The sequence below is a fragment of the Phyllobates terribilis genome, unplaced genomic scaffold (assembly GCF_046119375.1).
Source record: "Phyllobates terribilis strain yellow unplaced genomic scaffold, ASM4611937v1 Scaffold_8__6_contigs__length_399053987, whole genome shotgun sequence".
Classification (NCBI taxonomy): domain Eukaryota; kingdom Metazoa; phylum Chordata; class Amphibia; order Anura; family Dendrobatidae; genus Phyllobates; species Phyllobates terribilis.
In genome coordinates, this window is record NW_027362768.1 from 279,990,440 (window position 1) to 280,016,165 (window position 25,726).

At 48.6% G+C, this 25,726-nt stretch overlaps 1 protein-coding gene across 1 annotated transcript in view; it reads left to right on the forward strand.

The window, feature by feature from the left end:
* TOM1 (target of myb1 membrane trafficking protein) overlaps positions 1–25,726 on the forward strand; it is a 110,214-nt gene that overhangs the window by 24,305 nt on the left and 60,183 nt on the right. Inside the window, exons 7-9 of the mRNA XM_073644301.1 lie at positions 21,320–21,436; positions 23,572–23,705; positions 24,713–24,761. Of these exons, the coding sequence (XP_073500402.1) occupies positions 21,320–21,436; positions 23,572–23,705; positions 24,713–24,761 (300 nt within the window). The remainder of the gene's footprint in view (positions 1–21,319; positions 21,437–23,571; positions 23,706–24,712; positions 24,762–25,726) is intronic.

The following is a 25,726-nucleotide window of genomic DNA, read 5'->3' on the forward strand; positions in this document are numbered from 1 at the left end:
ACATGCAAAGAATCCTTTGAAATTTAAATTAAACCCATTTGCTCATCTCCTCTGAAAACTTCCATTTCCCTGTTATATTGATGTAATTTAATTTAATATAGATTGAATGGATGAAAAGGAATTGGCACATAAAGTAAATGCTATCTTTTTTTCAAATTGCCTTTATCACTTAATAATATGTCTTATTTTTTATGCCCAGAGGGACATTTTACACATTCATTGCCTTAGATAGAATCGTTGTACAGGATGGAAGACGACTCTTTAGGAATGTCTTATTGAATGGGAATTCTTTTCATTATTCACACTATTTCATGCAAACAATACATTTTCTGGTGATAACTGCAAATTCTGTCATTATCCATGTGAAAGATCCTAGTTACTTACCGGTAACGGGATTTTACAGAGCCCATGACAGCACCACCTGAGAGAGGGTATCCGCCCACCAAGGACAGGAACCTACTGAATAAAAAGGCGGTACCTCTCCTCCGCATCAGTTTTGTTTCAGAGCATGAGAGGGCCTCCGAAGACAGGTTAATACATAACCACCACCTCAACATATGTACTAAACACCTTAAAAAAAGTGCACACCACAGTGATAAAGGGGAGGGAATTAATAGGGTGCTGTCATGGGCTCTGTAAAATCCCGTTACCGGTAAGTAACTAGGATCTTTTCCCCTTCTCCCATGACAGCACCACCTGAGAGATTTATAGAGATCAAATACCAGAGGGAGGGATCACCGCTTGCAACACCCTTCTACCAAAGGACAGATCAGTAGAAGAGGAAAGGTCAAGACGGTAATGTTTGTAAAATGTAGCAGGGGATGACCAAGTTGCCGCCTTACATATAATGTCGATGGGCACATCCGCCTTCTCAGCCCAGGAAGCAGCTACCGCTCTGGTGGAATGGGCCTTCAGGTTCTCAGGAACCGGCAGATTGCTTAGAAGAGTAGGCTAAGGTAATAGTATCCCTGACCCATCTAGCTATGGTCCCCCTTGTAACCTTAAGTCCTTTCCTAGCCCCCTGAAAGGATATAAATAAAGCGTCACTCTTTCTCCAGGCTTTTGTCACTTCCAAATACTGGACTAACACCCTCTTAACATCTAAGGTGTGAAGCTTATGTTCCTCAGAATCCCTAGGATTAGGATAGAAGGAAGGGAGAGTGATTACTTGCGTCCTATGGAACTTGGAGGCTACCTTTGAAAGATAGGCCGGGTCTGGTCTTAAGATTACTCTATCCATACATACGGATAGTGCGTGTAAGTCACTGACTCTACGAGCTGATGTCAGGACCACCAATAGCGCAGTCTTTAAAGTTAAGATTTTTTCTGAAACCTTCTCTAAGGGCTCGAAGGGAGGTTTGGTTAATGCTTCCAGAACTAAATTAAGGTCCCAAGGAGGCATTCTTGGAACAGGAATAGGTCTGGATCTATGACAGGCTTTAATAAATCTAATGATCCATCTATTTGCTGCCAAGTCATAATTATACAGTGCCCCCCTTTGCGTCAATAGCGACCTCTCAAAATCCAAGCCGTCAAATGCAGGCCCGCTCTTTGGGGATGACAGACTGGGCCCTGCCTGAGGAGATCCGGGATGTCCGGAAGAACCCATGGATCTGCTTGGGACATTCTCTTCATCCAAGTGAACCATGGTCTCTTGGGCCAGAACGGGGCGATCAATATAACCCTCGCCCGTTCCTCTCGGATCTTCCTCAGGATAGTAGGGATCAGTACTAAAGGGGGAAAGGCATAAGCTAGAGTGAAATCCCACTGAATCTGCAGCGCGTCCACCGCAAACGCCCCCTCTTTTGGATTCAGGGAGCAAAAGGTTTCGGTCTTCCGATTGTGTCTGTTTGCAAACAGATCTATCTGGGGCTGTCCCCACCGATCCACAATCTGCTGAAAAACGGCTGGATTCAACTCCCACTCTCCTTGTTTCAAGATGTGACGACTCAAGAAATCGGCCTTTATGTTCTCTTCCCCTTTTATATGCAGTGCCGAGAGCGTAACCAGCCGACTCTCGGCAAACCTGAAGATCTGATCCGCTATTAACATCAGAGGGAGAGATCTGGTACCCCCCTGATGATTGATGTAGGCGACTGTTGATCTGTTGTCTGACATTATCCTGACGTGAGGACCCTGAAGAACAGAACTGAATTCTTTTAGCGCGTTTCTGGCTGCCAACAGCTCTTTCATGTTGGAAGAGAGACTTGTCTCGCTGTCCGACCAGAGGCCTTGTACAGAACGATCCCTTAGGTGAGCTCCCCAACCTTCCGCACTTGCGTCTGTTGTAATTGTATCCGACACCTGGAAGGTCCAAGGAACCCCCAAAGATAGATGACCGGAGATGTCCACCAGTCCAGGGAGTTGATCACAACATCTGGAAGAGATATTTTCCCATTCAGGCGACCTTTGAGCCGCCTGTCCGCTGCCAGAATCTCCTGTTGAAGACATCTGGAATGGTGCTGGGCCCACTGAACCGCCGGGATGCAAGACGTCATTGTACCCAACAGAGACATTGCACTCCTCAGGGTCATGACCTCCAGAATGATTTTTGTGAAGACTCTCGGCGCCATGGAAATGCCAAAGGGAAGAGCTGCGAACTGAAAATGCCTTACGTGCCTGCCGAATTGTACAGCTACTCTTAGAAACTGTTGATGATCTGGCAAAATCGGGACGTGGTAGTAGGCGTCCTTCAGATCGAGGACGCACATAAAACAGTCCGGAAATAACATCTTTATGGCTGATTTTATTGTTTCCATCTTGAAAGGCCTGTAGATTAAATGGTCGTTCAGTCTCTTTAAGTTCTCAATGGTCCTGAAGGAGCCGTCCGGCTTCTTTATTAGGAAGAGAGTCGAATAGAATCCTCTTCCTTGCTCGGGTGCAGGTGTTTCCACCAGAACTCCTTTCATGAGCAGAGAGAGAACTTCCTGCTGTAAGGCTATCTGTTCCGCTAAACCTCTGGGGCTGATATTTTGACAGTGTTCTTGGGCCTGCTTTTGAACTCTAATGTGAGGCCCCTCCTGATTATCTCTAAGATCCAAGAATTGGATGAAATTTCCTTCCAGGCAGGCAGGAAGTGGGACAATCTTCCTCCCACCCGGGGGGAACTGTCACTTAGGGGCTTTCTTATTCTCGGAGGAGGGACCCCCAAACATGAAGCCTCTGCTATACGGCTTTCGGTCTTTCCAGCTACCTTGGTCTCTGGGAGCTTTACTGCGGCTGTATTTTCTCTTCCGAAAGAAACTGTTAAATCGGGAACCAGACACCGTGGGAAATCCATGTTTTTTGCCTGCGGCTTTATCTAGGATGTCATCTAGACCTTTGCCGAACAAGAAGTCCCCCTCACAAGGGATTGAGCACAGTTTAGACTTTGACTGCACATCTTCTGGCCAGCTCTTGAGCCATAGCGCCCTACGGGCTGCATTAGAGAGGTTTGCAGACCGGGCAGCCAGCCTAACTGAATCTGCCGATGCATCTGCCAGGAATGCAGCCGCTCCCTGCACAAGAGGAAGGTCTGATAGAATTTTCTCCCTGGACACATTCCCCCTGATCTGGTCTTCCAATTGTTGAAGCCAGATCATCATAGATCTAGCAGTGCAGGTCGCTGCTACTGCCGGTTTAAGGGCCCCTGCTGACGACTCCCAGGTTTGCTTAAGGAAGGACTCCGCTTTTTTATCCAGCGGGTCTTTTAAGGCTCCTAAATCCTCAAAGGGCAGAGTGGATTTTTTTTTTTTTTTGAAGATTTTGAAATGGCCACGTCAATCTTAGGGGTTTTGTCCCATTTAGCCGCATCCTCATCCTCAAAGGGGTACCTCCGCTTGGAGGATGACGGCAGCTGACCCTTCCTCTCCGGTTTCTTCCATTCCCTTTCTATCAGAGATTTAATCCTGTCATTGACCGGGAATGAGCGTCTCCTCCTTTGGTCTAAGCCCCTGAACATAACATCCTGGACTGTTCTGGGCACTTTGGTATCGGTAATACCCATAGTCCCTCTGACGGCTTTAACTAGTCTCTCAGTATTCTCAACCGAAAAACAAGGTCTGCCCCCCCCCCATCATCATCCGAAGACTCCGATGACGATGAGGAGTGATTAGAGGAGGAAGGCAGTTCTCTCGTAAAACGGGACTCCACTGATTCTGAAGAAACTAGTTTTCGCTTCTTCTTTTTGAGTGAGGTTAAGCCTCTTAAGGACTCTCTGACCTCTGTCTGGATTAGATCCTTTAATTCTAAAGAAAACCTGGGGGACTCCTCTGCAATGGTTTTCTGAATACAGTCCGAGCATAGGTTTTTGGCATAGGAGGTGGGAAGACCGATTTTGCATAAAGCACACTCCCTGTTTTTACTTTTAGCACTACACTTCTTCGCCTCCTGCCCCAAGAAATAAAAGGAGAAGAAGGAGGAAAAGAGAGAGAGAGAGAAGAGCACATTATTCAAGGTGAGACTTTCACGAAGATCACTCACCACACTGCCGTTCAGACTAGGGTACCGGAGGCGGTGGTTGCCGTTCACATGAGGGCTCCCATCTGGCGGAGGTGGACTGACGAAGTCTTTTCTGACCAGTCTTGTCGGAACTCGTACGCCCCTCACTGCTGTGACTTTGTCGATGGGAAGATTCCCGTTCCATTTGTTTGAGCTGCTTGCGCTGCTTTGATGGCTGTGGCTGCTGCTGTACTTCCTGTGGCGGTGACAGCTGCTGCCCAGGTGACTGCGGTTCCTCATCCATCATGGCGGGGATGCAGACACCGCCATCCTGATTGCTCCCCATCCTTAAAAGCAGTAGGGCTCCACCTCCTTTAGGCTCCTCCCTTTCCAGCAGTGTGCTCATATCTCTTTTTTTTTTTTTTTTTTAATTTTAGCCAGCTGGCGCGCTACCCGCAGATCCACCTGCCTCTGCGCGTGCGCAGCCCAGCGGCACCCGGCGCGCTTGCAGCGGGATGACAGCTTCCCACCCGCGCATGCGCAGACCCGGTTTCCGGCGCACTCCGTGATAGGGCGCGTCAGCACCCCGCGCGTGCGCAGCCCGGACTTCCGGCGCGCTCCGCCACAGGGTGCGACGCGACCCCCACGTGCGCAGCCCGGAAGACCTGCCGGCCGGCGCGCTCAGTTCATCTTTGCGAGGCGCAGACCCGGCCGCAGGCCCCGGCGCACGCGGGGAGGAATCCAGAAACAGCACCTCCTCCCCACACGCAGACCCGGGCAGCAGCCAGACGGGCTGGGAACAGGGACCATCTGCTGCTTCCACGGCCTCCAGGCCGCACCGTCCATAATCCAGGTACGTGAGGTACCACCTGGTGAGGCTCCCATCAGGGACAGGAACCAAAACTGATGCGGAGTAGAGGTACCGCCTTTTTATTCAGTAGGTTCCTGTCCTTGGTGGGCGGATACCCTCTCTCAGGTGGTGCTGTCATGGGAGAAGGGGAAAAAAGTCTTTTCTTCACAACATCTTCCTCCCCAGATGGGTTGGAATGACATCCCTGTATTTTCTGTTTGCAGATCGAGGTCACTTGATGTTGATTCTTCCTTTTTTTTAATATGTTGTATCATGTTGTGCTTGTCAATAGTGGCTGATTGTAAGCATTTTTAGAGATGTCCTTGTTTTAAGTTCCTCCTTATATGTAGATATTATCTAGGTAGAACATTGGTTAGTTTGATTTCACCGCGTCTTATAGCCCGAGCTCATCCCGAGCTTCATCTTCAAGTTTGCAGGCTGAGATTAAACACTGTCCATATTTTCACACTGTATGCACAGAACATACCCTGGTGATTTAATGATCTAAAGTCCTCCACACAAATTAAATTAAAGGGGTTGTCTAGCAAAAATAAGTCATCACTAATCCTCAGGGTAGGTGATAACTTGGTGATGAGTGGGAGGTCTGTCCGCTGGGACCTATACTGATTGGCAGAGTAGGGACTTTGTATCCCCAATGTATGCCCGACTGCTGCTCCATTTTCAGTGGGGCTGCCAGAAAGTGTAGAATGCAGAGCTCCGCAGCCCCATAGGGAATGAGTGGAGCAGCGGTCAAGAATGCGCCCTGCCGATCCATGCTAATGGTAGGGTCTCCACATCTGAGAAAAATTGTCTGAGTATTCTGATCAGATTTTGATCTTCGTGTCATCAGTTTTACCTCGAATTTGGATAAAAAGAAAAAGATTTCTCCACCTTCTCCATTTTGTCAGTCCGTTGTAGCAATGCTACCACTTGGGAGCGATCTGAGGTATCACAGGAACCGTTTCTATTTAAAGTCCTGCTGGTTTATTTCATTCCTCATAAACCACATCACAGGAAACTCAAATGCATCCTTTGTCCAGCACAAAGTAAAACATAAAACAACAAGTCCATGCAATAGTGCTGGTTAGCTTGCCTGGCTTAGAGTCCAGCCTCTTAGTTCTGTAGCAATGTCACTCAATCCAGGAGATCTGCACACCTCCATATACACAGACAGACATGTGTGAGACAAACGGCTCTCATTTTACAAAGTGAACCACACCCAGGGATGGAGATATGGTGAGCAGCCATCTCTCCCAACTCCTCAGCTGCTTGCAATCAACCTGTCATGACTGATTAATCCTTTTAAGTCCCTTATGTGCTAAAGCATTAATCCAGGTTTATCTCCCATCCACTAGGTGTCCTACAGCCACCTTACACTGAGAATTTTTTTTTATGGACCCATAGACTTGCATTGCCGATTTTGATCTGGCACTTGGATCGAAAGTGGACATGTCTCCTATTTTTTTCCGCTTACCACTCGGATATGTGCACGAACCCAAACAATATCATAAGTTTGGGTCACCTACTGTATCCTCACCCATCCCTTGTAGACTGTGAGCCCTCGCAGGCAGGGTCCTCTCTCCTCCTGTACCAGTTTGCCGTTACTTTTTTGTTCAAGACTTTTGTAATTGTTTTTGTTTTGTCTATAAGCCCCTTTTCACATGTAAAGCGCCATGGAATAAATGGCGCTATAATAATATTAATAATAAGTACGGGTGCTATCCGTGAAAACCATGGATAGCAGTAATCTGAGAAAATCGGTTGTGTGCGTAAACCCCGACAGGGATAAACGTTCCCTGTCCTGCTGATTGGTGCAGGTCCCAGCAGTCAGACCCCCCACGATCAATGTTAGCTCTGGCAACCCCTTCAAAATTGGGCAAATGCTCCATTTATCTGTTGTGTATGGGGGCCTCCTGACTCTTCTCACTGATAATTTTGGGTAGAGAAGGATCAGGGATTCATGAGAGATAGCTGTCAGCCAAACAAGCGTGCTGCCGACAGCTGCTAAGGTGAATGGGTATTACAGTGGAGCAAAAAAATTTGCACTGTCCTGGCTTGGGGGTCTAATTTGGTACTTTTTGACAGCTGGACCATTTTGAACTACCTCAGCCAAGACTCAAGTTGCGGCATCTTATGCACCTCTTGTGATTACTAGGCCCTGTGAGGCCTCATCACTAAGCCTGGTCCTGCTGTCAGAGTACCGAAGTATCTTTTGATTATCTGTAATCTTTTTACTCATCTCCAATGGACACCTTTAAAGGGGTTTTCTCACGAACAAAAGTTCATTTTAATCAATAGATCTTGGAATAATAATATCTTTCACAATTGGATGTATTTAAATAAAATGTTCCTGTGCTGAGATAATCTTATAAATGTGCCCCTGCTGTGTACTGTGTAATGGCTGTGTCTGACCATGTACGAAAGATGGTCTGATCATACCACAGCTCCTGGGCAGGGGAGGAAGAAAAAGAGTATACTGATATTTCAGCAGGGGATCACAGCTGATTATTTCTGTGAGGTAAAACATTTCCTGCCTGTTTTAACCCCTTTATAGCCTAGGGCGTATTAGTACGCCCTAGGCCACCACCCCCTGTTCAGCACTGAACCGGGCACATGTCAGCTGATTATTACAGCTGACATGTGCCCGCAACAGCCGCGGGTGGAATCGCGATCCACCCGCGGCTGTTAACTAGTTAAACGCCGCTGTCAATCTCTGACAGCGGCATTTAACATCGCTGCCCCAGAAGCTCGTCCGTAGCCCCGCCCATGAGTGACCCCGTCACGTGATCGCGAGTCACTGATGGGTAGGCATGGCAACCCAGGGTCTGCAGCAGACCCCAGTGGTTGTCATGTCACGCTGGCTATGAGCGCCACCTAGTGGTTGGCGCTCATAGCACAGGAGCATTTCTCCTGCATACTGGCGATCTGCTCGTCGCCTGTATGCGGTAGAAACGATCAGGAAACTGCAGCTTCTAGTCTCCCATGGAGACTATTGAAGCATGCAGAAAGTGTAAAAAAAAAAAAAATGGTTTTAAAAATATAAAAAATATATAACCTTTAAATCACCCCCCCTTTCGCCCCATTCAAAATAAAATAATTAAAAAAAATTCCCACATACACATATTTGGTATCGCCGCGTTCAGAATCGCCCGATCTATCAATATAAAAAAAAGAATTAACCTGATTGTTAAACGGCGTAACGAGAAAAAAATTCTAAACGCCAGAATTACGTTTCATTGGTCATCGTAACATTGCAATAAAATGCAATAATGGGCTATCAAAATATTGGATTTATCCCAAAATGGTATTAATAAAAACGTCAGCTCGGCGCACAAAAAGTAAGCCCTCACCCGGCCCCACATCACGAAAAATGGAGATGCTACGGGTCTTGGGAAAATGCCTTTTTTTTTTTAAAGCAAACTTTGGATTTTTTTTTCACCATTAAATAAAAAATAACCTATACATGTTTGGTGTCTACGAACTCGTAATGACCTAGAGGATAATAATGGCACGTCAGTTTTAGCATTCAGTGAACATGGTAAAATAAATAAATAAATAACTGTGGAATTGCATTTTTTTTGCAATTTCACCGCTCTTGGAATTTTTTTCCTGTTTTCCAGTACACGATATGGTAAAACCAGTGATGGTGTTTAAAAGTACAACTCGTCCCGCAAAAAATAAGCCCTCACACTGCCATATTGACTAAAAAATAAAAAGGCTATGGCTCTGGAAAGAAGAAAAGCAAAAAAACGAAAGCGCAAAAACGGAAAAACTCAAGGTCCTTAAGGGGTTAAAACAATGTTTTACTTCAAAGAAAGAAAGAATCATCTGTGATCACCTGCTGTCCTGTCTTTTTTTTTTTTTTACACCAATTATTTTTATTTAGGTTTCAAAAATTTACAGCAAACAGTTATCAATATACATATAACAATTCACATAACGTGTAGTAATACAGTCAAAACCCTCTCCCCCCTCCCGCCAATACTCCTTATGCCGGGCATACCTGGGAACATTGACAATCATATTACCGCCATCCATGCGGACCATATTTTCCCAAAAGTTCTCTCTCCATGCCTCCGCCTGTAAATGCTTTCCTCTAAATGCATTACTGTACGTGTCTGAGCAATAAATTCCCTCCTAGTGGGGGGTTCCGAATCTGTCCATTTTCATGCTATTAGTTTGCGTGCCACATATAGCAATCGCGCTATCGCCACTTTGTAATGTTCTGAGACAGGTATTCCATCCACCTCCCCCAAAACACACAGCACCGGGTTTCTGTCAATTGTACATGTATAAGCCCTCTCAATTTTGTTAACAACGACCAACCAATAAGCCACTAGCTGCGGGCATGACCATAGCATGTGTAGCAGTCCGGCCTGGTCCGTGCCACATCTAGGGCAATTGGAATCTCCCCTCAAGCCCGCCTTGTACAGGCGCAGCGGTGTTTTGTATGTCCTATGTGACGCGCCCCCTGGGACATATTCCTTTTTTTGAGGGGAATACCCGGCACCGGATCAGATGGGGGGTTGTAGTCTCCGAGCGGCTGTGACCCGGTCCCGTGCCCAGGGCGTCAAGCTAAGTGTTATGTGGCAGTCCTTACTGATGTTATAAGAGTTCTTTTGTGTCGACTACGCCACCCGTTGTAATGCGGTCACTGTGGCCGCCGCTGCAGCAGGGTCCGCTGAGGCTGATGGTGGATGTGCAGCTTGGTGGGATAACCCCCAACGGGAGGGGTATAGCCTCAGAGGGGACAGGCGCAGAGGATGGGGGTTGTGGTGGTGCGGTGCAGCCGGCAATGAAGACAGACTCGGGTTGTGCAGTTAAGGGAGTTTACTTACTGCGGATGTTTCGGTCACTCCAGCTGTTAGTGACCACCCGAGCCGTGCTGCGTCCACCAGGTCCTGGATCCGGCCAACCCCCAAACAAGTCCGGAGCGTGGCCCTGAGCTCTCCCTCTGTCCTTTCTTCAGCCGTCCCCACCAGTGATCCACCTAGGTCCAGCTCCCTCGGGCCTTCTGTTGGGCAACCCTTGGCCTTAGGTTCCCTGACCCTCCATGTGGTATGCCTTCAGGGTGGATGTAGTGGGTGGCCGTGGCAGATGCTGCCCACAGCCTCCGGTCTCTGGCTAGGGATGTTTTTGCCCCCACCAGCTTGGGTTCCGGTACCCTTGTGCTGACTCCTCACCCGGTGCTCTAATTTGGGTTCTTGGGTCCCTTCAGTCTTCCCCCTCTGGGTCTTTCTCTTTCTTTCTCCTCTCTCTCTCTCCAGGGCTGCTGTTTCCTTCTCTCTCCTCTCCAACTGACTTGTTCTCAGCGTCTGACCCTGATCTAAGTTGGTGCCCTCCTTATATATCCCTCTATGTGTGAGCTCAGGTGACCAGCACCCAATGAGCTCCTAACACTACCCAGACTGCTCCCCCTATCTGCCCCTACACTACATGGGATGTACCACCCCCCTCCCACTCCAGCCAGGAACAGGCTCGGTTGTACCTGCACATTTCTAAGTGGGAGTACCGTCGGCCTGCTCCTCTGAAGTGGGATGTGTGCAGTGCATGCAGTCTATCTGAGCTCAGTTCCACACTCCTTCCTTACCCGGGAGTGGAATATCACACCTCTGGGTTGAGGTGCAATACCCCTGTAGCAGCCGAATCCTCAGGGTGCTACATTCCCCCCTGGTAAATCACAGCACGTCCTCGGGCTGTAAGACATAAAACACCAAAACATACAAAATTTTTATATGAACATATAAAACATATAAACATTATATATATAACATATCTTATCAGATAAAACTTTCTCGTAGACTTCTCTTGTCTCTGGTTACTTCTCTTGTCTCTGGTTCCTCCTCCGGACACTGTGCAACGTGTGTCCGGGAAAAGTGCGACAGTCTCTTAGAAAATCTGGTTTTCTATAAAACCGGTAGGGGGCGCTTTAGGACGCGCAACTATATACAGGGAAGTTGGCCGCTCTCAGTCCTCGGCCAGGTAGAGGAAAGGGAATGGCTGCTCACAGTCCTCAGCCTGTAGGATGAAGGGGTTAACGGGTACACAGTTCACTGGTCCCAACGGGGACTATTTTAGCAGCAACGGTTCACTGTGCCCCGACAGGCAACTATATACAGTCTCTACTCCCGTCCTCAACGACGGCTCCCTCCTGCTTTCTCTTGATATGGTGTTGCTTCAGACCCGTCCGGGTCCTCTGGCTCCTCCCAGATGCGGCACTCTTGGTCTTATGGGCGCGGTGGTGGTGGCGCCCGGGTTGCCCAGGCCTTGCGGCCAGGCCTGGGGCACCTGGAAGGTGAAGGGCACTGTTAATACGGCGGCGCCCTGGGCTACCTGGCCTTGCGGCCAGGCCGGAGGCTCCGCGGAGGTAGGGGGCGCTGTTGGTGGTGCGGCGCCCGGGGGTACTAGGCCTTGCGACCAGGCTGGTGGTATTTCCTGCTTTGTCACGCTCCGGGTCGAGGCGCGTGACGTCACAGGGGTCGCTGCGGCGGCTTCCGGTCGGGGCCTAGTCCATAGCGGTGACATGGCGGCTACGGGCACAGCAGGGGGACTTTCGGGCTCTGCGACGGGGAGCTGGGGCAGGTAAGCGGTGTCACGGCTTGGGGTATAGGCGTCCCCTTTACCTGCCTCCATGCGTTCGGCTCCCTCCTCGGCGCCGTCTCCGGCCTTGGGTCCTCCCGCGCCATCCTCAGAGGCGGTCTGCTTCCTCTTCCAGGGTAGCGTGCTCCGTTGACTGGTCTCTGGTTGCTGGGCCATCTCCCGGCTCCACTCCGCCAGTATCTCACGCTGTACCCGGGCCATCCTCCTTGCGAGGCCCTCCAGGGCAGTTTGTGCACACTCCCGGTCTCGGGGGAGCTGCGCTAGGATCTCCGCTAGACCTAGCGGGGTTGTGGACTCTAGCAGGCTCCTGACCATCGGGTCGGTGCTGCTCTGCTCGGCTTCCGGCAGGCTCCTGGCCAGCGGGCCGGTGCTGCTCTGCCCTCCTTCCTCGGTCTCTAGCAGACTCCTGGCCAGCGGGCCGGTGCTGTTCTGCTTTCTTTCCATCTCCGGGTGAGCTTCTCCGCTACTCCTTGTTAGACCTCTTGCCTCCGGGTGCGCTCGCTCCAGACTGCTCCAAGCGACACCCATCTTTTCTCTTCTCTTTCGTCTCCTCCCACTTCGAGGGCGGTCCCGGGGCAACTCGGTGACTGTCAGCTCCAGGGGGAGTTCTTTCACGCTGACAGACACCTCCAGCATCACAGTCTCTGTTGGTGGGGGCGGTTTCCACTTTTGGCGCCATTTTCTGTCCTGGCCCACGATGGGAGGTGGCCTCTTGCCCTCCTTTGGCACGCCCATAATGGCGTCCGCTGCTCTTCCAAGGCGGGAAATCTGCGGTTTTGGCGGGAAGCGTCGCCCAGTGGCGGGAAACTCTGCAGATGGCGGGAACAAGCTGGAAATGGCGGACAATCGGCGGGAAACGACTGGTGATGGAGTCCGATGGCGTGGACCCTCCGGAACCGGCAGGAGTCTTCTTTCTGAGGTAAACTTGCACTTTTCTTCAGGCACGCAGTACCCGGGTGTTGCGGGCACGTAATCCTGCCGACTACGCCAAAGTTGACGCGCCCCCTGGGACATATTCCTTTTTTTGAGGGGAATACCCGGCACCGGATCAGATGGGGGGTTGTAGTCTCCGAGCGGCTGTGACCCGGTCCCGTGCCCAGGGCGTCAAGCTAAGTGTTATGTGGCAGTCCTTACTGATGTTATAAGAGTTCTTTTGTGTCGACTACGCCACCCGTTGTAATGCGGTCACTGTGGCCGCCGCTGCAGCAGGGTCCGCTGAGGCTGATGGTGGATGTGCAGCTTGGTGGGATAACCCCCAACGGGAGGGGTATAGCCTCAGAGGGGACAGGCGCAGAGGATGGGGGTTGTGGTGGTGCGGTGCAGCCGGCAATGAAGACAGACTCGGGTTGTGCAGTTAAGGGAGTTTACTTACTGCGGATGTTTCGGTCACTCCAGCTGTTAGTGACCACCCGAGCCGTGCTGCGTCCACCAGGTCCTGGATCCGGCCAACCCCCAAACAAGTCCGGAGCGTGGCCCTGAGCTCTCCCTCTGTCCTTTCTTCAGCCGTCCCCACCAGTGATCCACCTAGGTCCAGCTCCCTCGGGCCTTCTGTTGGGCAACCCTTGGCCTTAGGTTCCCTGACCCTCCATGTGGTATGCCTTCAGGGTGGATGTAGTGGGTGGCCGTGGCAGATGCTGCCCACAGCCTCCGGTCTCTGGCTAGGGATGTTTTTGCCCCCACCAGCTTGGGTTCCGGTACCCTTGTGCTGACTCCTCACCCGGTGCTCTAATTTGGGTTCTTGGGTCCCTTCAGTCTTCCCCCTCTGGGTCTTTCTCTTTCTTTCTCCTCTCTCTCTCTCCAGGGCTGCTGTTTCCTTCTCTCTCCTCTCCAACTGACTTGTTCTCAGCGTCTGACCCTGATCTAAGTTGGTGCCCTCCTTATATATCCCTCTATGTGTGAGCTCAGGTGACCAGCACCCAATGAGCTCCTAACACTACCCAGACTGCTCCCCCTATCTGCCCCTACACTACATGGGATGTACCACCCCCCTCCCACTCCAGCCAGGAACAGGCTCGGTTGTACCTGCACATTTCTAAGTGGGAGTACCGTCGGCCTGCTCCTCTGAAGTGGGATGTGTGCAGTGCATGCAGTCTATCTGAGCTCAGTTCCACACTCCTTCCTTACCCGGGAGTGGAATATCACACCTCTGGGTTGAGGTGCAATACCCCTGTAGCAGCCGAATCCTCAGGGTGCTACATATGTATTATGTATAATTGGGAGATCCGTGCCTGCTCGCTTAGAGAGATCTTCGGGACATATTCTAGAATTGCCTCCCATTGTTCTGTTGTGAGGGTACCCACCTCCCTTTCCCATTTACTCTTTGCAATGAAGTGATTTCCCCCCAGATAGGAGTGCAGTAGGTCATGATATAGGCTCGATATGACTCCCCTCGGCCCTCCCTTCATGCACACAGAGTCTAGTACAATATCACCCTGAACCGTCATGGCTCCCAATCCACACTGTGCCCTCCAAGCATGTCGAAGCCTATAGTATTGAAATCCCCACACCAAAGGCAAATCAAATTCTTCTCTCAATTTCTCAAAGGTCTTCAGGTCCGTTCCACTCTGCAGCTGGCACACATATCTCACTCCTTGCGCCTTCCAATTGCCCATTTGACACAGCTTATTAAGTTCCGGCAGATGTTCATTGCCCAACACCGGTGAGTACTTAGTCAGCCCGTCCACCCCCCTGATCTTTTTAATAGTGTCCCATACCTTCTGAGTCAAGCCTAAGGTAGGATATATTGCTCCCAATTTCTTAAAGGTACCATCCTCTAATGCCTGGACCAGTGGGCGTCTCCCCGACACATGTACCAGCACCCGGCAAGCTGCCCCTCCACAATCGGGTTCTCTCCATCCCCTGACATGCTGGCCCTGTACTGCCAAGAAATAGACCCAGGGATTGGGTGCGGCCAATCCTCCCTCCTCCTTCCCATTTTGCAGCGTTCCCAATTTAATCCTTGCCTGCCTCTTGCCCCATATCAAGGATCTGAAGATAGAATTAATACCCTGAAACCGTTTTTTTGGTAGCCATATCGGTGAGTTGTGCAAAAATGTACATTAGTTGTGGCATAAGGACCATCTTAATCAGGTTAGTTCTACCCGTCACCGTCAAAGCCAATTGGCACCATGCGCCTATTTTCTTTTTAAATTTCTCTAGCAGAGGAACTAAATTCAGATCCGTGAATCGTGTCAATGGAAGCGCCACCCATATCCCAAGGTATTTAAATTGTGAAACCAGCTGGAGCTGCTTCCCCCTCTCATCTATCTCCTCCGCTTTTATTGGTCTATCTACAGCCATGACATAAGACTTGTGCCAGTTTATCTCCAGTCCCGAAATGTTCCCAAAGTGTTTAATTACATCCATCGTGCACCCCAATGTCTCTCCTGCATTTTCCAGAAATAACAGGATGTCATCGGCATACAGTGATATTTTTTCTTCCAGCCTCCCAAATTTAAATCCGACCACTCCTCTCTCAGCTCTTATTTTGGCCGCCAGGGGCTCCACTGCCACCGCAAACAATAGCGGGGACAGCGGGCACCCCTGCCTTGTGCCCCTATGTAAGTCAAACATCCCGGACCGTTCACCATTCACCTTAACTACCGCCCTTGGGGATGAGTACAATAACTTCACCCAGGCCATGAATGCGGGGCCAAATCCCATTATTTCCATGATTTTCCATAAATATTTCCATTCCACGCTATCAAATGCTTTTCTAGCGTCCAATGACATCACTATTCTCCCGCCACCATTATCAGCAGGCAGCTGCATATTAAGAAATAATCTTCTCAAGTTAACAGCCGTGGAGCGGTTGGGCATAAAGCCCGACTGGTCCTCGTGAATAACAGTATGCGCAACCCCGGTGAGCCGGGTGGCCAGGATCTTAGCGAGTATTTTGACATCCGTTGTCAACAACGATATGGGCCTATACGACTCCGCATCCATGGGGTCTTTCCCCTCCTTTGGCAGAACCACTATCACCGCTTCCTCCACTGATCTCGGTAACGCCCCCTTCACCAAAGCCTCATCAAACACAGATTTCAATTTTGGAGCTAGCAGTTCCACCAGCTCCCTGTACACCTCTCCAGGTAGACCATCAGCACCCGGTGATTTGTTATTGGGCATAGACAGAATTGCACATTCCACCTCCTCCACACTCACAGGTTCATCCAACCTCATCCTATCTTCCTCAGACAATTTAGACAGTGAGATGCCTTCCAAAAATTCCTCTACGGCCCCCTCCGTGTCCCGTACTCTTGAATTGTACAGTGCCATGTAATATTCCTTGAAGACCTCCAATATGTCCTTTGTGTCTGTCAGAGTCGTCCCCGTTTGGTCTCTCAACCTGTACACCCTGGAAGACTCCCTCTGTGCCGCAGATATCACCGCCAACAAGTGACCCACTCTCTCTCCTTCCTCAAAGAATTGGGCTTGCTGAAATGCCCTTTTCCTCTCAGCTTGCATCATGTGCAGTTTATTAACTGCCTCCTGTGCCAATTTTAGTCTATTGTGAGCTACACTCGTTGGCGCCAAAATCATGTCTGCCTCTGCCCTTGTCAAGTCATCCTTTATTTGTTGATCTGCCAATTTAGTTTTGGTCTTACACCGTGAGATCTCACTTATAAAGAGTCCCCTCGTAAATGCCTTCATAGCCTCCCACACCACTGTGGCCTCAGCACTCCCTGCATTCACTTGGAAGAAGTGCTCTAGTTCTTTGGTTATGCCACCCATATCCACCACTTTAAGCCACGTCGGGTGAAGACGCCAACCTCCCTTCTGACCCTGAGCAGATCCCACTAGAAGCGTGACAACCATAGGACTATGATCCGATAGAGTCCTCTGTAGGTATTCCACCTCCCCAACCATCCCATCCATAGCAGTATCCCCAAAAGCCAGGTCTATCCTTGACAGTGTTCCGTGTGTAGCCGAGTGACACGAGAAGGTCCTCTTACCCTCATTTCGTACTCTCCACAGATCCACCAGCCCCAGCTCCCCCACGTAGGTGCCAAATGCAGTCATTCTGTCCCGTCCAGCTTCCATACCTGCCGGACGTACTTTATCCCAGTAATCATTCATGGTGTTGTTAACATCTCCCATAATCAACATCGGAGCCTCCCCCCATCTGGCCGTCAAGTCCATTACTGCTTGAAGTTCCTTTTTAGAATAAGGTGGAGGGATATATAAAGCCACTAAAATCATTTTGTGTCCATACAATCTGCACGCAATCCATACATACTGCCCTTCACTGTCTACTTGCACTGCCAGCTCTTCATAATGTGCGTTTTTGTGTATTAGGACTGACACCCCCCTGGAGTACGAGGAATAAGTGGAATGATATGTCTTTAACATCCACCCTCTCGATAGCCAGTGCCTAGTATCTCTAGTAAGATGGGTCTCCTGTAAGCACGCAATCATAGGATCACAAGATCTGATGTGATTCAGAACTGCTGCCCTCTTAATCCTGTCAGATATACCACGTACATTCCAACTTAAAATCCGAACCGTACGGTTACTCATTGTGCATTAGAAAAAACAATCCACCATCATCAAGTAACATCTTTCCATTTTGTTCCCCAGCATACCAGGTCAAACAGCATAAGCAACCCCATTTTCCCGCAAATCCAACCCATCCACCTCACCCCACCCCCTCCCCCCACCCTTCTCTTGTCACTCTCTTCCCAACGTGAGAGTGGGAGCTCAAAGAACCTGAGCAACATCGTAGTATACCGCATATCAACATGCGCCGTGTCCTCCTCCAGCATTGGCAGTCTCTCCACCACATAATCAATAGTATGCATAGTCCCGAACCATTAATCAAACAAATTAACTATAAAACTATAAAACGTAGATCCCAGCGGGGGTTTCTCCCCCTCCTCTGCGGTTTCGCAGAGCAATGCAGAGCCACAACCCTGTCCAGTGGTCAGGATAGCAGGGTCGTGCATTCACCGTGCCGAGTCCTCAGCTTCTCTCAATTTGCTCCGGTTCCGCTCCAACCACGAGGCGGCCTCTACCGGTGACGGGAAAAAATTGACCTTTCCAAAGGCTTCCACTCTTAATTTGGCAGGATAAATTGTAGAGTATTTCACATTCAAAGAGCGGAGCTGTTTCTTCACTTCACCATACCGTAGCCGCAGCTTTTGCACCTCAGCCGAGTAATCCGGGTATATTTCAATGCGTTTGCCCTCCAGGGTAAGATCTGTCAATTTTCTGGCCTTACGTAAGATAGTGTCCCGGTCTCTGCAGTTCAGGATTCTGGCTAACATCGTACGAGGGCCCTCTCCAGGCACTGGGGGTCTCATGGGCACTCGATGGGCACGCTCCACAGCAAACACCCTCGACAGGATATTAGACCCAAACTTTCCCAGCAGCCAGGTTTCAACAAAGGTCGTGGGGTCAGCACCCTCAGCTCTTTCAGGGATGCCCACAATACGCAAATTGTTCCTGCGTGACCGGTTTTCCAGGTCATCGTTTTTGTTAGCCACTACCGTGATCCTCTGAGTGTGCTGTTGCTGCGTCTTTTGCACTGAGGTTAAATGATCTTCTGTTACACCAACTCTGCCCTCCACCTCAGTCAATCTGGCTGTAACTTTCTGCATAGAAGCCTCAATGCCTCCCATGTCGGCTTTCAGACCGTTCACCTGCTTTGTCAGAGCAGTTAAAGCAGTCTTGCAGTATAAGACAGCCTGGAATACATCTCGCAGAGTCGGCTCTGCCTCATCTGAACTTTCAGCTGCCAGCACAGTGTCACCATCCCCCTCCTCCTGCTGTTCATTATGTAGCACAGGCACAGGCAGCTCCTCACCATCTTCCTCCTCATCTCCATGCTTCTCACTGCCTTCACTTCCTTCTTCATCTGCCTTCATGCCCCTCGCATACCTGTGCAGCCGTGCTGAAGCCTCCAGCCTCCGTGCATAGGCTGTGTTCCTCCTTCCCGCCTCTTCCTCTGTCTCGGTGCTGTAACATACCTGGCGGCGTCCTTGCATGGTGGTCCATCTCCCACTGTGCAAGAGCGCGCACTTGATCTCCAGTCCGGAATGTCTCTCTGGCTTCCCTCCATGCTGTCTATTTGTGTCTGTTTCTGCTGCTTAAGGGCGGCGCCCGATCACTTCCTGCTTTTTGTACCTGCTGTGGGTCACACCCCTTGTGCGTCCTCAGCCTATTGCTGTCTGTCACCTGGTATATAGCTCAGCTGCTCCCATCTATCCCTGCCTGAGCATAGTGTTTCATTCAGTGTGTGCTTGCACTCTGAAGGTGCCAGGTCCCGTTCTGTGTTCTCTTGTCTGCCTATCCTGGAGGCTGTATTTCCAGGCCTGTCTGAACACGCTCCTAGCCTGTTCCTCCCGCCTTCTAGGGGCCGATTACCTAGACCCGCTCCTGTATCTTGTCTGTCCTGTCTGAACACGCTCCTAGCCTGTTCCTCCCGCCTTCTAGGGGCCGATTACCTAGACCCGCTCCTGTATCTTGTCTGTCCTGTCTGAACACGCTCCTAGCCTGTTCCTCCCGCCTTCTAGGGGCCGATTACCTAGACCCGCTCCTGTATCTTGTCTGTCCTGTCTGAACACGCTCCTTGCCTGTTCGTCCTGCCTCTCTGGGGGCAGTATTCCCAGACCCGCTCCTGTATCCCGCTGCAGTGTCGGTCTCCTCCGTACACTCAGTTCCAGTCTGAACTCTCTCCTATCCTTTACCTGTTTTGCCTCTATGTCCGTTCCCTTCCTTTTTCTGCAGAGTCTGAACTCGTACCTAACTCCTGCCTGTTGTCTCTGTACTCCCGTTTGTGAGTTTGTGGTCCACTCGCTACTTCACTGCAAGTACCCTGTGGGTGTCTGGCTCTGCCTTTCCCTTCCTGTCTGTTCCGTGTGAACAGAGCCCTGTCCCCCCTACTCAGCCTTGCCTGCTCTGACTCCTTTGCTCACTGCTCCGGCGGTTCTAGCCTGCTCTCACTCCTTTGCTCACCGCTCCGGCGGTTCTAGCCTGCTCTCACTCCTTTGCTTACCGCTCCGGCGGTTCTAGCCTGCTCTGACTCCTTTGCTCGCTGCTCCGGCAGCCTTGCTCCGCTCTGACCCTTTTGCTCGCTGCTCCGGCAGTCTCGCTCCACTCTTGCTCACCGCTCCAGGCGGCCTCGTCCTGCTTTACTCTTGCTCACTGCTCCAGCAGTCTCGCTCAGCTCTGATCCTTTGTTCACCGCTCCTGGCGGCCTTGTCCTGCTCTACTCTTGCTCACCGCTCCAGGCGGCCTTGTCCTGCCCTGTTCTCGCTCACCTCTCTGGGCGGCCTCACTCTGCTGTGTTTGTCCGCCACATCTGTGGCTCTGTTCCTGAGTCCCAGTGTGTACTGGGTCCTATCCCGCCAGTGTCCCTACCTGCTAGTGCCTCCCTGTCTGCACTCTAGCTGTGCTTGCCTGTACCCCTCTGCCTGTATTGTTCCTGAGTCCCAGTGTGTACTGGGTCCTATCCCGCCTGTGTTCCTACCTGCTAGTGCCTCCCTGTCTGCACTCTAGCTGTGCTTGCCTGTACCCCCCTGCCTGCTTACCTGCCTGCCTGCATACCAGTCGTGCCTGCCTATACCCACCAGTCTGTGTGCCAGCCTACCAGTCTGTTCCTGTATTCCCCTGTGTGGGTCAACAGCCGTGTCCGGGGTTTGTCCTGGAGTAGCACCTGGTCCCTCTGCTCGGTTCCTCCTTGGTGCACTGGCGTCGTATGCCGTCGTGCGACCCTGGTCGGATCGGGTGAATACCTAGTTACGCCCCTCCAGGCATTCACTCTCCGGCACGGTCCAGTGGAATCACTACAAATCACACGCACACGCCGCTCAGCCCGGGCTGAGGCACTGCTGCAGGCCCCGGCATCCTTCTGCCTTTTGCGGCCCATGTTGGACTCTCTGAGTCTGGCAGAAGCTCGCCTCTGACTCCCGGGACCCTCAGACAGCAGTTCCTGATAAGGGATTTGGCTGGTTCGGGCTCTGTGCAGGATAATTGAAGCTAATGGTGGTGGAGAGGCACTGCCACCCGACCTCTCACATCAAGAGCTAGGCCACGCCCCCCGCTGTCCTGTCTATATACTCTTTTCCCTCCTCCGCCCAGGAGCTGTGGTATGATCAGACCATGTTCCTGCACGGTCAGACACAGCCATTACACAATACACAGCAGGGACACATTTATAAGATTATCTCAGCACAGGAACATTTTATTTAAACACATCCAAATGTGGAACTTATTATTATTCCAAGATCTATTGATTAAAATGAACTTTTGTTTGTGGGAAAACCCCTTTAAGTTTTGCAGGTACTCCAGGAGTACTTGTCATCAGGGTGTTGACTGATTCCTGCAGAAGTAAGACCACCTTTACACTATAGCACAGCCATAACTAGGCTATATATAATGTGCTGCAGAATATATTGGTGCTATAGAAATAAAATGATTATTATTCTATAATTTGTGTTATGTCTGTGGCAGATTGGAAAGCTGCGCAGTGAGCTGGAGGTGGTGAACGGGAATGTGAAAGTCATGTCGGAGATGTTGACTGAATTGGTGCCACAAAATGCAACACCGTCTGATCTGGACTTACTGCAGGTAGGATGCAAGGACTGGTTTTGTACCATAAAATCTTTTATAAATTCTCCTATATTTTTTGATGCATATTACACATTTAATGTGGCTTTACTGTCCATAATTTGTCAAATCATTAGTGAGAAGAAAACTTGAAGGAAATGGGCACTGGTCAGCAACACCTTGTAGAATTGTAGAGGCTGCTATGTGCAGCGCCTACCGGCCAATTAACCATATAGTTGTAGGGAAATGAATGAATTTCTAGTTGGAAAATAACCACATACCTGCTTGGCCTAGGTTGCATGTTTTATTTCAGATGGAATTACTTATTCGTTCAACGGCTATATAAAGTGTACAGCAAACTTCAATGGACTGTCTGAAAGTACCCCCAAAAAATGCTGGCAAAAAAAGAAGGGGATGGTGCACTCCTGGTTGATTGTCAGTCCGGACCAGCGGCCTGGTTGTGCTGCTGGTGTGAACTGTGCACCCGTAGATGCAGCTAGGTGAAGTAGCCGTGTCCAGTGATCCTGCCACTTAAGAGCTGTGCTCACAAGCTTTATAACTAATCTTGTAAGTGCTAAGCCTCTTGCTTAGAAGACCTGCCACCGCTGATAGATTGCAGAGGTGGTCAGTAACCTAGGCAATGAAGAGTAAACAGTAGAATTAAAGGGAATCCGTCCGCTTTGTAATCTGACAGCAGAATGATGTAGAGACAGAGACCCTGATTCCAGCGATGTATCACTTAGAATACTGGGTGCAGCAGTTGTGATAGAATCCCAATTTTCCCTGCTGCAGATCTCTGAATGCTGAGCCCTGTATAACCCCACCCACACCACTGATTGGCCGCTTTCTGTGAGCACTGTATACTGAAAGAAAGCTGCCAATCTGTGCTGAGGGCGTGATTGGACCAAGCGGCACAAAACACCTAGTCCTGTAGTTATAATCTCCTGCTGATAAACACTGATTTTATTGAAACTACAATACACATCCCAGTAAGTGACTCATCGCTGGAATCAGGGTCTCTGCCCCTACATCATGCTGCTCTCAGATCACATAGCAAAAACCTGCGGACAGATTCCCTTTAAAAATCTTTACATTCTTGAGAATGGAGAGAATTTTTGATAACCAGTAAATTCCAGAGTTGCTTGTTTTTGCACTTTTGACCATTTAAGAAAATGAGAATAACCCATTTAATTAAAAAAAAAACCACAACATAATTTGCCTGTTAAATCCAATCATTGTTTGCACGGATGACATGCGCTGAAGCAACAGGGAAATTACCAGGCAATTTGATTTTTGTATTTATCTTGGGGATCGTTTTATGAATAATTTAATCTGTTGATGCAAAACATGATTTTTTTTCAGTTGGAATTTTTTATAAAAAAAAAAAAAAAAATCCTCTTGTGTCTGAATATTGCTGTAACATTTATAATAGAGCCCCTGGTATTCATGTAGGTACCTAGTGTGACCTGTGTCATGCTCACTGATGGGATCTACTGGTACATGGACATTAGTGATCCTGGTCACTGTGCAGACCAGTCAGTAAGAATCTGCACATGAAGAACTGGATATGTTATGTGCACTTGGAGAAAAATATAAAAAGGACACTAGGTGGCGCCACACCAACAATTACAAACCATTCAAATCTAGATAGAAACATTCTTTTTTTTCACATTGAAAAAATGTGTTTTGCAAAATTAACAGAGCCAATTAATATTTAATCATGGGACAGCACCTTAAAATGTTCTGCTTACATTTATTTTTTGTCCTAGCAGGCACTATACTTTCTGATCTGGAAACCTTTTTTTTTTTTTTTTTTATAATAATAATTTTACCATTAAAGACAAGTCATGTGCTTTTCCATTAGTTTTCACCTCGATCAGAGGAAGCTTTTCCAGACTATACGATGCACACACTTTTCAGCAAGATTTTTTTTTCTTGCTAAAAAGTGCGTCTTCAAGTCCAAAAAATACAGAATATATGTGACTCGGCTTTTCTGTTTTATTTCAAGTACATACTGCTATTACAGTTATTTCATATAGAGTGTCAGTGTGTCCTATGTTATAGCAGGCAGGACAAAGCGTGTCATACATCCCTGGTATTGTGTGTCACTCATTTGTCTTGTCACCAGACACAAGCGTTCCTTGTTTTCTTCCCAGGAGTTGAACCGTACATGCCGATCCATGCAGCAGAGGGTCCTGGAGCTCATCCCTCGAGTGACCCATGAACAACTCACAGAGGAGCTTCTTATAGTGAACGACAACCTGAATAATGTTTTTCTCCGCCATGAGAGGTAATCACCGGTCGTCTGCCGCCACTTCACCACGCATTGGCTCGGGGATTAGTACTAACTGGGCAACTATTTAGAGTGGTCAGGTCAGATATTCGGCGACTTGTATCACTGTGATGGTTGTAGGAGACATTTGTGCGTATCTATAAAACTGCCTGACTTTGTCCCCGGGAGGATTCCATGTGCTGATGAGGACAAGCTGTACTGAAAAAGAAAAATTACCAGATTTTAGGGTGGTCTCAGAATATTGCTGCCTTCCAGGGAAGCGGCCACTTTTTTGCACAGAAAAAGGCCCCGAATCAAGTGGAAGTGACCAGTCTAGACTCCTCATGGGCTGTATTCACTACAAATACAGTTTTGATAGTAAACCTTTTAATCCCCTCCCATGCCGGGTCCAACTTTTTCTTTTTTTAACATGACGTTTTTTCCTCCCCTTCTTCTAAGAGCCATAACTCTTTAACTTTTCTGTCGTCCTGTTTGTAAGACAAATTATCGTTTTAAATGATAGTGTTCACCTTACACAGGCTAAAAATGGGGAAAAAGATCTATGTGGGGGAGGGATGATGAAGAGATAAAAAAATGAAAATTTTATTCCTTCAGGATTCTTTCTTAGGGTGTTCATTATGCGGTAAAAGTAACCTTGGTCATTTTATTTTGCAGGTCAGCACAATTATAGTGTCAAATCTTTAAAAAAAAACACCTTTATTATGTTATTATTATTGTATATTGTAAAATTAACACTCTCCTTTGAAGTCCAGCCCATAGAGACATAAGAGATCCATCTAGTGAAAGGCCAGGACTCTCTCCTCTTTTACCCCCTGGAAACAAACCACTTAAATGCCACGGTCAGCAATTAAGAGTGGTATCTAAGAGGTTAAACAGAAACTGATGATCCTTACAAGGAGAAACATTACCCCACTAGACCGACTAGTGATGATGATTGTTATTAATAATAATGGATATCAGAATTGATTTAATACAAACCTTGCATTAATTTTCTTTTCTTTCAGGTTTGAGAGAGTATTTGCGGGTCAGACTGGTAGAGCTACAGAAAACCAGGTACATATGTGTAATGCTAATTATTCAAAGACTATACGTACCCTCAAATCCCATATGTAGTATGCAGCAGTCTTCACCGACTTATGTCAAGATGTCCATCTTGCAACGCCAGCTGTGAAAAGATCGTGTGCTGGTTGTGTACATGTATCTGTATCTGTGTACACAGCCATGAAACAATTTGTTCCCCCACCTAATGGATAAATTTGGTAACTATGGATTTAACCCGTTCAAGACCAGGTCATGCTTCCCCCATTCCTGACAAGGCACATGTTTGGGTTGTTTTCATACATGTAGTTTTTCTCATTTTGATATTCAAATTGTTTTCGCCAGTTTTTTTTTTTTTTCTTCACACATGGTGCCGAACTTTTTTATGAAATTTTTATATACCTTTGATTTATTTACTTTTTCATTTTGAGATTAGAGAGAAAATGTAATGAAAAAAAAAAATCTTTATTTCACTTTTTTTAAAATTAACCTAAGGGGGGGGGGGGGGGGCACTAAAAGAACCTTTAAGCTTTTGAAATTGTGTTCCCCTGTCTGTATAAATAATTTTTATATGTTAGACATATGTTGTTTTTTTTCCGACGGGGGGCAGAAACCGCAAATTAAATTGGCAGTGAATCTTTTTAAATTAATTTTATTTATTGATTTATTTTTTGCTACACCCGCATTTGTTTTTTTCTTTTAACAAATTTGCACCCTATAAGGTCTTTAAAGACCTTTATGGTGGCATTTCAATATTTTAAATACATTTTTATATTGCCAATTGAAGCTGACATAGTAGCCCTAGTCACAGGGCCAATTCAGCTTCCTGCTTTAACAGCAGAGATGGCTTGGGTTTGCTAGGTCGTTGGATCCACTTCTTATACCGTATAAATGCACTTGTTCTGCACTGTGTGTACAGCTTTCAGGAAGGCAGAGATGGTTTATTACCATCTCTGCCTTCTCTATGGGGAATCTGGCTG